The 16772-nt window shown below is 44.6% G+C and overlaps 1 protein-coding gene across 5 annotated transcripts in view; it reads right to left on the reverse strand.

The window, feature by feature from the left end:
• LOC143287739 (uncharacterized) overlaps window positions 1-16772 on the reverse strand; it is a 48154-nt gene that overhangs the window by 6427 nt on the left and 24955 nt on the right. For 2 of the 5 annotated variants that reach the window (XM_076595984.1, XM_076595983.1), the window contains exons 3-5: window positions 6710-6858; window positions 5834-6069; window positions 4505-4668 (exon numbers count right to left, since the gene is read on the reverse strand). In XM_076595984.1, coding sequence (XP_076452099.1) covers window positions 4505-4668; window positions 5834-6069; window positions 6710-6858 — 549 coding nt within the window. Of the gene's footprint in view, window positions 1-1349; window positions 1431-4504; window positions 4669-5833; window positions 6070-6709; window positions 6859-16772 lie in introns of all 5 variants that reach the window. The other 3 variants (XM_076595986.1, XM_076595987.1, XM_076595985.1) reach the window with 3 other exon arrangements.

Genomic DNA, 16772 nt, shown 5'->3' on the forward strand with positions numbered 1-16772 from the left:
GGAAGGGAGGGAGGGAAAGGAAGGGAGGGAGGAAGGGAGGGAGGAAGGAAGGAAGGGATGAAGGAAGGGAGGGAGGAAGGAAGGAAGGGAGGAAGGAAGGAAGGAAAAGGAGGAAGAAGGAAGGGAGGGAGGAAGGAAGGGATGAAGGAAGGGAGGGAGGAAAAAGGAAGGGAGGGAGGAAGGGAGGGAGGAAGGAAGGAAAAGGAGGAAGAAGGAAGGGAGGGAGGAAGGAAGGAAGGGAGGGAGGAAAAAGGAAGGGATGAAGGAAGGGAGGGAGGAAGGAAGGAAGGGATGAAGGAAGGAAAAGGAGGAAGAAGGAAGGGAGGGAGGAAGGGATGAAGGAAGGGAGGGAGGAAAAAGGAAGGGAGGGAGGAAGGAAGGAAGGGATGAAGGAAGGAAAAGGAGGAAGAAGGAAGGGAGGGAGGAAGGAAGCCAGGAAGGAAGGAAAGAAGGAAGGAAGGAAGGAATTGTTTTGATGTCCCGTCACACATACTGAGGTTCATACAGGTGGACTGTGAAATTTGCAGAGATACTGATAAGGCAAAAAGAGGCGCGCGCGCGCACACACACACACACACACACACACACACACACACACACACACACACACACACACACACACACACACACACACACACACACACACACACACTCACACACACACACACACACACACACACACACACACACACACACACACACACACACACACACACACACACACACACACACACACACACACACACACACACACACAAATCGCGAGTATAATGATGCAGCAAATGTCAACATGGAAATAAAACTGATCAGTCAAGACGCCAACAATATGTCCATTAAGTATAGTTAGTTACAGACAGCTGAAAACAAAACGCGTACTTTCTTGCTTATTACACGCTTTGCACAATGCTCTGTCTTTCTGTCGCATAGTAGAGATCATACAATGACCACCCACCAAATAGGAAACGTTCATTTATGATGTCAGAGAAGACACTGGGGGGGTGGGGGGGGGGGGAAGAAGTACACCAAGCAATGGTTAACGCTGCAGTCTGACAAAAAATAAATTAATAAATTAATAAATAAATAGATAAATAAATAAACGCAATCTTCCTTTCGATGAAACAAGTATAAATGACAATAGATCAATGCATAATTGTGTCAATGTGCTCGCAGCGTGCGCATTTTAATTACTGAAATAAAAAGCTTTACGAACAAGCAAACCGCAGGACAGTCTGTGTTAAAACGAACACACATCGCGCACACACCCTCCCAAAAACAAAAGCAAAACAAAAACTGTTTCTGATTATTTCAAAGACACAACAAATACAGTTAAAAACAAAAAAAAAAAGTACTGGCACGTGCAACAGGTTATTTCTTTATCGCCGTCATGAATTTCTGCATCATGTTCATGTAGGGCCGGAATCGCATCATATCTGAAAGAGAGACAAAAGTGGCAGTGAATCAGCACCAAAAGAAAAATGAGAACATGTGCAAGAAGACATTTCAAAGGCTAATTTATAAAGCACACACACACACACACACACACACACACACACACACACACACACACACGGGGGGGGGGAGGTCGGGGGGTGCGGGGGTATCTGCATGTAGTTTAAATGGTGTAGTGACACACAATGATGAAAAACAAAGTACTTTTCGCTACTTTTGATGACTACTTCATACCTCGAAACAACGCATTTTCCTGTAACTCCTCCAAAGGGCCTGGCGTTCTAAGACTGACTTGATCAGTTCATGATGGGGATGGGGGATTGGGGGGGGGGGTCATTTAGATTGGGGACTTCTTGACAAGGCTGCACTCTCATGATACAACCTGACTTCAACCAGGCCCGAGAGATACAGACACCTGAAGTGTTTGTCGTGAAATTTGTGCTATACTCCCTAAAAGACTCATCCAAGAAGTGAATGACCATCGACAGAGTGGCCCCAGTCTTCCCATTTGAGGCCACAGCACACTCAGCTCTGAGTAGAAACCGGTCAAGGGAAGGGAAAAAACAAACAAACAAAAAACCCTACATCTGATCTCTAACGATGTTGGAACTAGTATCCTCCCAGTCAACAGTCCGCGATGCTAACCACCTCGCCACTCCGTCTGTCTTTTGTTTGTTTAGAAATCTCGGTAACTGTAGTGCCTCTAAAAATAGCCAGTGAAGTCTGGCCCGAACATGTCCGAACGACAACAACGCTTATTTGCAACCCAAGAGCGAGGTGTCATGGATAAGGTCACAGCACAGAACATAGCAGTTTAGCAGTGCACGCTACAGTTAGGCAGCACGTGCAGCATAATGGGTTTTGTGGTGAAATGCAGCACTTTGATAGCAGAGTAGCGCAGCACTGCAAAGGACGTTAGCTAAACTGCTGCTTGAGGAGCTGCATGTGCACACATTTATCTGCAGCTCTACAAAAAAAAAAACCAAACCGCACAGCGGCGTCTCTGCGCCATAGCGGGCTGTGCGCATTTAACATCAAACTGTGTCGCTGCAGCATTACATTATAGCGCAACTCGTATTAGTGGAGTGATGGCATGGAGGTAACGCGTCTGCCTAGGAAGCGAGAGAATCTGAGCGCACTGGTTTGAATCGCTGCACAGTCGCCAGTATTTTCTCCCCCTCCACTAGTCCTTGAGTAGTGGTCTGGACTCTAGTCATTCGGATGAAGCGATAAACCGAGGTCCCGTGTGCAGATTGCACTTCACGCACGTAAAAAACCCATGGCAACAAAAGGGCTATCCTTGGCAAAATTCTGTAGAAAAATCCACTTCGATTCGAAGAAACAAAAAATTGCATCAGGAAAAAAAAAACACAAATAAAATGGGTGGTGCTCTCAGTGTAGCGATGCGTTCTCCCTAGGGAGAGCAGCCCGAATTTCACACATAGAAATCTGTTGTAACAAAAATGAGTAATATAATGTAATGCAACTGAGTCATAGTAGGCCTGTGCACCTTTAACATCAAACTGTGTTTTTGCAGCATCACCTCACAGCGCAACTCAGATAGCGCTATAGTAGGCTATACCACTTTAATGAATTTAACTGTGCCACTGCGCATCACTTCATGGCGCAAGTCGGATTGCGCTATAGTCGGTTGTACACCCTAAACATCAACATGTGTCGCCGTAGCATCACATTGCAGCGCAACTCGTATTGCGCCATAGAGGGCTGTGCGCCTTTAACATCAACATGTGTCGCCGTAGCATCACATTGCAGCGCAACTCGTATTGCGCCATAGCGGGCTGTTCGCCTTTAGCGTCAAACTGTGTCCCTGTAGCATTACATTATAGCGCAACTCGTATTGCGCCATAGCGGGCTGTGCACCTTTAACATCAACATGTGTCGCCGTAGCATCACATTGCAGCGCAACTCGTATTGCGCCATAACGGGCTGTGCACCTTTAACATCAAACTGTGTCGCTGTAGCATCACATTGCAGCGCAACTCGTATTGCGCCATAGCGGGCTGTGCACCTTTAACATCAAACTGTGTCGCCGTAGCATCACATTGCAGCGCAACTCGTATTGCGCCATAGCGGGCTGTGCACCTTTAACATCAAACTGTGTCGCCGTAGCATCACATTGCAGCGCAACTCGTATTGCGCCATAGCGGGCTGTGCACCTTTAACATCAAACTGTGTCGCTGTAGCATCACATTGCAGCGCAACTCGTATTGCGCCATAGCGGGCTGTGCACCTTTAACATCAAACTGTGTTGCAGCAGCATCACCTCATGGCGCAACTCGTATTGCGCCATAGAGGGCTGTTCGCCTTTAACGTCAAACTGTGTCCCTGTAGCATTACATTATTGCGTAACTCGTATTGCGCTATGGTGTGTTATGTACCTTTAACATCAAACTGTGTCAATGCAGGATCACCTCATAGCGCAACTCGGATCTCGTTCCATTCTATTTTGTTCTGTTCTGCTCTGGTCTGTCATATTCTGTTCCACCCTATCCTATCCCATCCTGTCCTATTCACACACACACACACACACACACACACACACACACACACACACACACACACACACACACACACACACACGTCACATTCCCCTCTCCCTCACAACCCACCCCCCGCCAACCCTACCACCCCCAAACCACCTCCAAACCATCCCCTAAACCACCCCGCAAACAACCCCTAAACCACCCCCCAAAACACCCCCTAAACCACCCCGCAAACCACCCCCAAACCACCCCCCAAACCCCAAACCACCCCAAAACCACCCCCCAAAACCACCCCAAAACCACCCCAAAACCACCCCCAAAACCACCCCCCAAACCACCCCAAAACCACCTCCCAAAACCACCCCCAAACCACCCCCAAAACCACCCCCAAAACCACCCCCAAAACCACCCCCCAAACCAGCCCCCAAACCACCCCCCAAAACCACCCCCAAAACACCCCCAAAACACCCCCAAACCACCCCCAAAACCACCCCCCAAACCACCCCCCAAACCATCCCTTTCAACCAACACAGACAAGCCAAGCCCCTCACAGTTGTGGATGTCGATGTAGTCCAGGTTCAGGAGGCTGGCCGTCTTCTTGACCCAGCGGGCGGGTTGCATTGCCTGATGGTGGTGATGATGGTGGTAGTGGAAGTTGTACGGGTTGTGATAGTGGCCCGTTCCTGGGGGAGTCTTCTCGAACGTCACGAAGGCCCTGGGAGGGGAAGGGGGAGGAGGTGGGGGTGGGGGTTATTGGGTTGGAGGGGGAGGGGTGGAGTGAGTGGGGGTTCAGGGAGTTGGAGGTGGGGGGTGGAGGGGGGGGAGGAGAGAGAGACGGAAGTAGCAGAGAGACGGAAGCAAGTCAAAAGAGTTACTTTTGTTTGCAGTTTTTTTTCCCAAGAACAGAGACGTGCACGTGCGCGCGCACACACACACACTGAAGAGAGAGAGTGTGTGTGTGTGTTGGTGGGTGCTAGTGTGTGTGCTAGTGTGTGTGTGTGTGTGTGTGTGTGTATGTGTGTGTGTGTGTGTGTGTGTGTGTGTGTGCTAGTGTGTGTGTGTGTGTGTGTGTGTGTGTGTGTGTGTGTGTGTTCGTGTTCGTTCGTTCGTTCTTTTGCTTAACGTCTACCCACATTTGTGATTTTTTTACGAAAATTCAACATCCACCCCACCCATGCCTTAAATCATCACTACTTTCCCTGTCTCTCTCTCCTCGGTTAGCATTTTTAAAAAGAAGTAAAGAAGAAGAAGAAAAGAAGAAAAAAAAGAATATAAACGAAATAAAATAAACTAACTAGTCAACCAGTAGAATTACAACAAAGAGCCAGTTGGGCTAATGTGTGTGTGTGTGTGTGTGTGTGTGTGTGTGTGTGTGTGTGTGTGTGTGTGTGTGTGTGTGTGTGTGTGAATGTATGTGTGTGAGAGAGAGAGTGAAAGAGACAGAGACAGAGACAGAGAGTGAACAAAATGAAATAAATGAATTCTCAAACGAACGATAAAAAAGTAGTAAACAAGCAAAAAAAAACAAACAACCAAGCAAACTTACAGGTAAATCAACAAATGCATAGTTATGTTAGACAATGAATGACATATTCCCTTTAAAACAAAAAAAAGCAAACAAAGAAGGCATGCAATCGAACTAAAACAAAAGCAATAAAAGAGGAGACCATTTTCTATTATGACAATGATGATAATTACAATGATAGACAGATAGATAGATAGATTGATTGATTGATAAATGAATGAATAGATAAATAGATATAGTAGATAAATAAACAAACAAATAGATGAATAGATAGATGAATAAATGAATAAACAAATAAACAAATGAATAAATAGATAAATAATTAAATAAACAAAGAGATAAATATCCAACGTACTCAATGGTGATCATCTTCCGGTTCATGATGTTCTCCCAGTTGGTGGGCGGCACCCATTTTGCCTCCACGGTGGAGTAACCCTTGTGCGGGTTGCTGGGGTCCATGTTAACGGGAGTTATCTCCTTCGCCGCATGCGCCCCCATCGACGACAGCATGCCGAAGGGGCCGTAACTCGTCATGCCCCCACAGTCCACCGGTTGAGAGCCTCCGATGTTGGGGTCGGTGTTGTTGTTTTTCTGTTGTGATGGTGGTAGTGATGATGGTGATGGTGATAATGACATTGACAAAATAATAATAATAATTGATATCATCATCGCTATAACACACACACACGCACACGCACGCATGCACGCATGCACGCATGCACACACACACACACACCACCACCACCACCACCACCACCACTACACACACACACACACACACACACACACACCACCACCACCACCACCACCACCACCACTACACACACACACACACACACACACACACATACACCCCACACACATTACATCCTCACTCTCCCCACCCCACCCGTCACACACACATGCACAATACAAAATAAATATTTTTAAAAAAGTCCCCAATCCACCCCCCAACCCCCACCCCCACCCCCTACACCTGCCCACCTCTCATCCCCAACCCACATCCCCCCCCCACCCCGCCCGCACCCCTACACCTGCCCACCTCTCATCCCCAACCCACATCCCCCACCCCCACCCCGCCCGCACCCCTACACCTGCCCACCTCTCATCCCCAACCCACATCCCCCCCCCCCCACCCCGCCCGCACCCCTACACCTGCTCACCTCTCATCCCCAACCCACATCCCCCACCCCACCCCGCCCGCACCAACAGACAGGAAAGGAACACTCACCCTCAGGTTCCACATCCAATGCCCGACGTTCTTGGGTCGAACGAAGCCGGGCATCGTACGTGCCCGATACACGTAAGGATCATTGTCGGGTACGTGGATGAAGAACTGGTTGATGCGCCACACTTCCGGGTACTTGGCCGTGATCTCCACTGTTGGAGAAGACAAGGCAAGACAAGACAAAAACTGTATTATTCAATAATATGATAGTCAGTCGTGTTCGACTATGACCATCAGAACTGAAGAGGAGGCAGCTGCTGTTCCGACTATCTGGGCTAGAATTTGATTATAGTGGAGAGTGTCTTGCCCAAGTTACATCCCCACTCTCTCGGCCAAGAGAGTTTTAGGACAGTCGGCGATGGGATGGTTCCTAAAGGCCAACTAGCCCCCAAGGCTGCAGCACTAAGAGCCAGTAATATCTTGCCTCCTAGTTTGAGAGTCATAGTCCTTCACAAAATACTCAGCTGTAAACGATTTCCCATCGCAGTGGAGAAACCATTGATAATTACAGTTCGAATTTCGCTGTTGGCCCAACTGTAAACTTATGTCAATCTGTGATATAAGCTGAGTTATAATTCAATACCATACAGTATGTTCTTGTTTCCATAACCCACCGAACGCTGACATGGATTACAAGATCTTTAACGTGCGTATTTGATCTTCTGCTTGCGTACACACATGAAGGGAATTCAGGCACTGGCAGGTCTGCACATATGTTGACCTGGGAGATCGTAAAAGTCTCCACCCTCTACCCACCAGGACCCTCAAACTGAAAGTTCAACGCTTTAACCACTCGGCTATTGCGCCCTTCGTCCGACGCATACAAAAATAACAAAGGTTGGACTGGAAAAAAAAACCCATTAAAAACACCTGTATTCTGCTCACCTTCCCCTGCTCTTCCCCCTCTCTTTCTTTCTTTCTCCTCTTTCTGTCTCTTTCTTACACACACACACACACACACACACACACTAACACACACACACACACACACACACTAACACACACACACACACACACACTAACACACACACAAACACACACTAACACACAAACACACGCATGCAGGCACACACGGTCACTAAACATGCATGCTTGGTTGGTTAGGTTTCTTCTTCGTCTTCTCCTTCTTCTTCTTCAGTCTCTTCTTCTTTTTCTTCTCCTTCCCCCTCTCTTTCTTTCTTTCTCCTCTTTCTGTCTCTTTCTTTACACACACACACACACACACACACACACACACACACACACACACAAAACTGAGAGAGAGAGAGAGACTCGAACGGAGACACACACACACACACACACACACACACACACACACACACACACACACACACACACACACACTAACACACACACTAACTAACACACACACAAACACACACTAACACACAAACACACGCATGCAGGCACACACGGTCACTAAACATGCATTCTTGGTTGGTTAGGTTTCTTCTTCTTCTTCTTCTCCTTCTTCTCCTTCTTCTTCTTCAGTCTCTTCTTCTTTTTCTTCTTCTTCTTCTCCTTCTTCTCCTTAGTGCTGTCTCGTTTTAGTTTGATCAAAAATATTTCCAAGTTTTGTGAAGGTAAGGTCACTTTAATCCCATCATTAACACCAACAACACCAACAACAACAACAACCCTTATGCAGGTTTTCACTGACCGAACAGCAAATCTCAAGTGTTTCAAGTGGAGCAGGGGGGCCATGTGGTAATGCGACCGACTAGGAAACAAAAGAGACCAAGGGTTTGAATCCCGTTTCTAAGGACCGGGATAGTTACCTCCCATCTCCACTACACGACTATCAGTAGTTGTAAAGTACTAGTCATTAGTCTTTCGTATGAAGACTATAAACCGAGTTTCCCGTGTACAGTACGGATTTAGTTAAATTCACGTAAAAGAACCCACGACAACAAAAGTTGGGGTAAAAATTCTGCCCAAACATTCCGCTATGATAAACGAAAAGAAACTTAGTTGCCCTTGAAGATTAGCAAGGAAAATATGTTCACAATTTATGGGCAACACTGTTCAGTTGGCGACACCCTCTCTCACTGGGGAGGCCAGCCTGAATTTAACACGAAAAATCTGTTGTGACAAAAAGTAATATAACACAATACTTTCTTTTGTTAAATTTTACAAAGCAATGCTTCCGGGAGCTAAGGTCGAGCTGGGTTGCTGAAAGCTGTTGCAGGCTTTGTGTTTTAAGCGCCTTGTTTTGTCTCGCGTGCATCTTATTCTTAATAAGCCCCGGTGGAAATGTTCGCCCAACATGTATGCATAAATTAATTAAATGGGTTCTCGTGATAAAAAAAAAAAAAATATGCGATTTATGTTTTGATTTACGCACCTGGGGCGTATGTCTTGTTTATGGTTGAGAGAGATTGGGGGTGGGGTGGGGGGTCCCTACATCTATATCATGAGCCATTTTCACACTCTGTCTCTCTCTGTCTCTTTCTCTGCACGAAGATTATTTTATATATTTTTTCCCTTCTTCCTTCATAGGTATTTGTGCTCTATTTGCAATGGATGTAGATTAGCTATGGCATGTTGGAAGAATAGGCCATGCCCAAAATAGTAATCCTTGAATAGAAATGTTTTTTTAAGTTCTGAATTCGCGCTCTGTCTCTGTCTGTCTGCCTGTCTGTCTGTCTGTCTGTCCCTGTCTTTTGCTTCTCTTTCTGCTGTGTCTGCACCCTGGCTCGGGGGCGTGCATATAATATGTGTACAGGTGTATGGGTATGAGCATGCGTGGGTAGGGGTGGGGATGGGGGTGGGGGGGGGGAATGCCCGTGTGTTAATTCATTAATTTATTCTGTTTAAAGACGAGTGGGCTAAAGTGTCAAGTTTGTCACGGCAGGACGGAATTGGAGGGGGAAATTTTCAGAGAACATTTACGCGACAATTTACGTCAGGAAAAGTCTGAAGGTCGAGAGAAGGGTGGAAGAGGGAATGTGTGTGTATGTGTGTGTGTGTGTGTGTGTGTGTGTGTGTGTGTGTGTGTGTGTGTGTGTGTGTGTGTGTGTGTGTTAGTGTGTGTGTGTGTGTGTTAGTGTGTGTGTGTGTGTTAGTGTGTGTGTGTGTGTGTGTGTGTGTGTGTTAGTGTGTTAGTGTTAGTGTGTGTATGTATGTGTGTTAGTGTGTGTATGTGTGTGTATGTGTGTGTATGTGTGTGTATGTGTGTGTGTGTGTGTTGTGTGTGTGTGTTAGTGTGTGTGTGTGTGTGTGTGTGTTAGTGTGTTAGTGTGTGTGTGTGTGTGTGTGTGTGTGTGTGTGTGTGTGTGTGTGTGTGTGTGTGTGTGTGTGTGTGTGTGTAGAGGGAGAGAGGGGAGCAGGGGGCAGCATTTAGAGATAATATGGAGGAAAGGGTATGTAATGTCACCAACGGTTTTGGTTATGTTTTTGTTGTTGTTGTTGTTTATAATAAAACCTTAAATAAACCTTTTTCAAGACACTGACATAAAACAACTTATTTTCTTTCAACTGCTCTTGGGGTCGCTTGAAGAGCAAACCTTTGCCGTTCAGTTCAGTTTCTGTTCTATAGGAAGCATCAGAACGTGCGGACTGATCCATATACGCTCCGTCACATCTGCTAAATGAAAAGAAAGGGGGAGGGGGCAAGGGTGGTTGAAGCACATATATGACCCACACATAAATTGAACACGTTGGATGGTTGAAGCACATATATGACCCACACATAAATTCAACGTGTTGGATGGTTGAAGCACATATATGACCAACACATAAATTCAACACGTTAGATGGATGAAGCACATATATGACCCACACATAAATTGAACACGTTGGATGGCTGAAGCACATATATGACCCACACATAAATTGAACACGTTGGATGGTTGAAGCACATATATGACCCACACATAAATTGAACACGTTGGATGGTTGAAGCACATATATGACCCACACATAAATTGAACACGTTGGATGGTTGAAGCACATGTATGACCCACACATAAATTCAACGTGTTGGATGGTTGAAGCACATATATGACCCACACATAAATTCAACACGTTGGATGGTTGAAGCACATATATGACCCACACATAAATTGAACACGTTGGATAGTTGAAGCACATATATGACCCACACATAAATTCAACGTGTTGGATGGTTGAAGCACATATATGACCCACACATAACCTCAACGCAATGGGTGGTTGAAGCACATATATGACCCACACATAAATTCAACACGTTAAATGGTTGAAGCACATATATGACCCACACATAAACTCAACGCAATGGGTGGTTGAAGCACATATATGACCCACACATAAATTCAACACGTTAAATGGTTGAAGCACATATATGACCCACACATAAACTCAACGCATTGGGTGGTTGAAGCACATATATGACCCACACATAAATTCAACACGTTGGATGGTTGAAGCACACATATGACCCACACATAAATTCAACGCCTTGGGTGGTTGAAGCACATATATGACCCACACATAAACTCAACGCATTGGGTGGTTGAAGCACATGTATGACCCACACATAAATTCAACACGTTAGATGGTTGAAGCACATGTATGACCCACACATAAATTCAACACGCTGGATAGTTGAAGCACATATATGACCCACACATAAATTCAACACGTTGGATGGTTGAAGCACATGTATGACCCATACATAAATTCAACACGTTGGATAGCTGAAGCAGACATATGACCCACACATAAATTCAAAGCGTTGGATAGTTGAAGCACACATATGACCCACACATAAATTCAACGCCTTGAGAGCGAACCAAATGGTGAGAAGAAATATATTCATGTGAAGTATTAAACTGAAACAAGATAAATTAGATAAACCAAATAAAACAGAGAGAGAGAGAGAGAGAGAGAGAGAGAGAGCAACAGAGAAACAGCAACAGAGAGATAGGAAGAGCAAAGAAGGCAAGCCACGAAAATCATGAAGAAAATAAACTGCGCACGCTCGTGCGCGTTTGTGTGAGCTGAACCGAGTCATAATTTCACATAATATTTCTGTGACAAGTTGAGTATGTTTTTTTGTGGTGGGGTATATCAGTCCGTCTGCCTGTGTGTGGTTGATAATTTTTTGTCTCCTAGCACGGTGCGTCGAAGTGTTAAATAAAAAAAAATTAAAAAATCTTAAAAAATAGATTTAAAAAAAAAACAGACGACTACATAACAGCATGCATTGTGATTTACCTCCCTTTTTATTTCTACGAGACAGGGGGGGCAAGGGAGCTCACTCACTCTGTAACGAAGGAGGAAAAGGAAGAACACATCCGCCTTTGTTTCAAATCCCGTCGTGATAAAGCGACGAGCACCGTACGTTTTAACGGAAGTTGGTGGGAGAATATTCACTGTTTAATTAAAAGACTGAGTTTAACGGGTGCTGTTGAAGGAAAGAGAATTACGACTTCGACAAAAGACGGCAAATATATATAGCTGCAGATGCACGCACTCCACACACACACACACACACACACACACACACACACACTAAACAAATGCTTATGAATACACTCGCGCACGCGTGGCACATGAACGCGTTCGCACGTGTGTGTACAACACGTCTGTTTGCACGTATGTGTACATGCACGATCGCACAGAAAGGCACGCGCGCACACAGGCATGCAGACAAACAAATAAACGAATCAACGCACGAGCGTGCGTTCACACACAGACACACACAATTGCTCGTTCTCTCTCTCTCTCTCTCTCTCTCTCTCTCTCTCTCTCTCTCTCTCTCTCTCTCTCTCTCATTTTTGTCATTATTTAAGCAAAGAATGAAAGATATATTTATGCAGGAGTGGGACGAGTCAGTAATGTCTAAAGATATATATCATAACTACAGACTGTTTAAAACTGGTTTTCAGTGTGAGCAATATTTTGAATATGTGGATAAAAAGTGTTTTAGGGACTGTTTAGTAAAATTACGGCTTGGTTTGCTCCCAATAAATGGATCATTTTTTAGAAGAACATTCAAATGTAATTCAAATTACGCATGTAAACGTTGTAATGTAATCGAAGATGAAAACCATTTTATAAACAATTGTGTTCTTTACAATGACCTGCGGCAAAAACATCTGAAATCTGAAGGTCAGTCGTATGTTCACTTGATGAAGAATGGTTCTGTTTACAGTATTCGTAAACTATGCGTTTATATATTTAATGCCCTGAAGATACGACAGGAATTCTGTGACAACAATGATGAAAGTTAGAATTAATTTACAATGCACGAGAAGCACTTTTGTTCTACAGGTTAAGTTAGTACGTATTTTACATTTTGTTGTGGTTGAGTGATCACCATATTGTGTACTTTTGACCTCTTTCTAGGGGCCGGAGGCCTGGAGATTAAAGTTTTGTTCTTGTTCTTGTTCTCTCTCTCTCTCTCTCTCTGTGTGTGTGTGTGTGTGTGTGTGTGTGTGTGTGTGTGTGTGTGTGTGTGTGTGTGTGTGTGTGTGTGTGTCTGTGTGTCTCGTGTGCTTCCTTTCACGGAAGGTAACTGAATGGCCTATAAATGAATAAACCAACCACCCTTCCCACCATCCATCCCCCGTCATTCTCTCTCTCTCTCTTTCTGTGTGTGTGTGTGTGTGTCTGTCTGTCTGTCTGTCTGTCTTTCTGTCTGTGTCTGTGAGTCTCCCACTCTCTTTTCAGTCTCGTGCGCTTCAGTTCACGAGGGGCAAACGCCTATAAACGAATAAATCCATCCATCCATCCATCCATCACCTCTGTGTGTGTGTGTGTGTGTGTGTGTGTTTGTACCTACTATGTCACCAGAGCTTTTCAGCAAATGGCATTAAACAGTTCAGTGTTCAGCGTTCTCTCTCTCTTTGTCGGTCTGTCTTATACTCCCCCGCCCCCCACCCCTCTCTCTCTCTCTCTCTCCTCTCTCTCTCTCTCTCTCTCTCTCTCTCTCAGGTCTGCCTTTCCGCCTCTCTCCCCCTCTCCCCCTCTTTCTCAGAGATAGCGGGGAAAGGGTGTGGGGGTGTGAGTGGTGGGGGAGGGGGGGTGGGTGACATGACAGTGGATGGGAAATGGGTGCTTCCACAAAACAACAAGGGTCACGGTGTCCTGAAACTTGTCAGCATTATTATCATCAGGCAGCAGACAACGTGCATGAATCACAAAGTTACACATCAAGGGTGCTTTTTGTTTTGTTCCAACCCCCCACCCCTACCCCTCCCGCACCCCTTCCCCCCTCACACACACACACACACACACACATCACACACACACACACATCACACACGCGGGCACGCACTTGCACACACACACACACACATCTCTCTCTCTCTCTCTCTCTCTCTCTCTCTCTCTCTCTCTCTCTTTCTCGTCCCCCGTGGTTCAAGCAAAGGGAAGAGGTTGATTTGGAATACACTTATTGGCACTTTCTCATTAGGTTTGGAATACACTTATTGGCACTTTCTCATTAGGTTTGGAATACACTTATTGGCACTTTCTCATTAGGTTTGGAATACACGTATTGTTACTTTCTCATTAGGTTTGGAATACACTTATTGGCACTTTTCCATTAGGTTTGGAATACACTTATTGGCACTTTTCCATTAGGTTTGGAATACACTTATTGGCACTTTCTCATTAGGTTTGGAATACACTAATTGGCACTTTCTCATTAGGTTTGGAATACACTTATTGGCACTTTCTCATTAGGTTTGGAATACACTTATTGGCACTTTCTCATTAGGTTTGGAATACACTAATTGGCACTTTCTCATTAGGTTTGGAATACACTAATTGGCACTTTCTCATTAGGTTTGGAATGCACTTATTGTTACTTTCTCCATTAGGTTTGGAATACACGTATTGGCACTTTCTCATTAGGTTTGGAATACACTTATTGGCACTTTCTCATTAGGTTTGGAATACACTTATTGGCACTTTCTCATTAGGTTTGGAATACACTTATTGGCACTTTCTCATTAGGTTTGGAATACACGTATTGTCACTTTCTCATTAGGTTTGGAATACACTTATTGGCACTTTTCCATTAGGTTTGGAATACACGTATTGTCGCTTTCTCAAAGGACAACGTGGCAAAAGGAAAGGAACTGAGTAGGTTTGGGCCACCCCATTGACACTTCCCCACATAACAACGTGGCGAAAGGGAGAGAAGGGGGTAGGTTTGGACTACACTTACTGACAATTTTCCACATTACAACGTGAAGAAAGAAAGGGAAGGAGTAGGTTTATACTACCTTTACTGACACTCTCCCGCTTTACAACGCAGAGAAAGGAAGAGGATAGGTTTGGACTACCATTACTGACACTTTCCCACATCACGTGGTGAAAGTAAGGGATGGTTTGGACTAGACTTATTTACACTTTTTCACACTGCAACGTGGCGAAAGTGAGGGATGGTTTGGACTACCCTTATTTACACTTTTCCACACTACAACGTGGATGGTTTGGACTACCCTTATTTACACTTTTCCACACTACAACGTGGATGGTTTGGACTACCCTTATTTACACTTTTCCACACTACAACGTGGATGGTTTGGACTACCCTTATTTACACTTTTTCACACTACAACGTGGATGGTTTGGACTACCCTTATTTACACTTTTCTACACTACAACGTGGATGGTTTGGACTACCCTTATTTACACTTTTCCACACTGCAACGTGGTGAAAGTAACGGATGGTTTGGACTACACTTATTTACACGTTTTCAGATTACAACGTGGATGGTTTGGACTACCCTTATTTACACTTTCCCACATCACGTGGTGAAAGTAAGGGGTGGTTTGGACTACCCTTATTTACACTTTTTCACACTGCAACGTGGTGAAAGTAACGGGTGGTTTGGACTACCCTTATTTACACTTTTCCACACTACAACGTGGATGGTTTGGACTACCCTTATTTACACCTTTCCACACTACAACGTGGATGGTTTGGACTACCCTTATTTACACCTTTCCACACTACAACGTGGATGGTTTGGACTACACTTATTTACACCTTTCCACACTACAACGTGGATGGTTTTGACTACACTTATTTACACTTTTTCACACTACAACGTGGATGGTTTGGACTACACTTATTTACACTTTTCCACACTACAACGTGGATGGTTTGGACTACCCTTATTTACACTTTGCCACACTACAACGTGGATGGTTTGGACTACACTTATTTACACTTTTCCACACTACAACGTGGATGGTTTGGACTACCCTTATTTACACTTTGCCACACTACAACGTGGATGGTTTGGACTACACTTATTTACACTTTTCCACACTACAACGTGGATGGTTTGGACTACACTTATTTACACTTTTCCACACTACAACGTGGATGGTTTGGACTACACTTATTTACACTTTTCCGCACTACAACGTGGATGGTTTGGACTACACTTATTTACACTTTTCCACACTACAACGTGGATGGTTTGGACTACACTTATTTAGACTTTGCCACACTACAACGTGGATGGTTTGGACTACACTTATTTACACTTTTCCACACTACAACGTGGATGGTTTGGACTACACTTATTTACACTTTTTCACACTACAACGTGGATGGTTTGGACTACCCTTATTTACACTTTTCTACACTACAACGTGGATGGTTTAGACTACCCTTATTTACACTTTTCCACACTACAACGTGGATGGTTTGGACTACCCTTATTTACACTTTTCTACACTACAACGTGGATGGTTTGGACTACCCTTATTTACACTTTTCTACACTACAACGTGGATGGTTTGGACTACCCTTATTTACACTTTTCCACACTACAACGTGGATGGTTTGGACTACCCTTATTTACACTTTTCCACACTACAACGTGGATGGTTTGGACTACCCTTATTTACACTTTTCCACACTACAACGTGGATGGTTTGGACTACCCTTATTTACACTTTTCCACACTACAACGTGGATGGTTTGGACTACACTTATTTACACTTTTCCACACTACAACGTGGATGGTTTGGACTACCCTTATTTACACTTTTCTACACTACAACGTGGATGGTTTAGACTACCCTTATTTACACTTTTCCACACTACAACGTG

Source organism: Babylonia areolata, chromosome 11, assembly GCF_041734735.1.
Source record: "Babylonia areolata isolate BAREFJ2019XMU chromosome 11, ASM4173473v1, whole genome shotgun sequence".
NCBI classification, from domain to species: domain Eukaryota; kingdom Metazoa; phylum Mollusca; class Gastropoda; order Neogastropoda; family Buccinidae; genus Babylonia; species Babylonia areolata.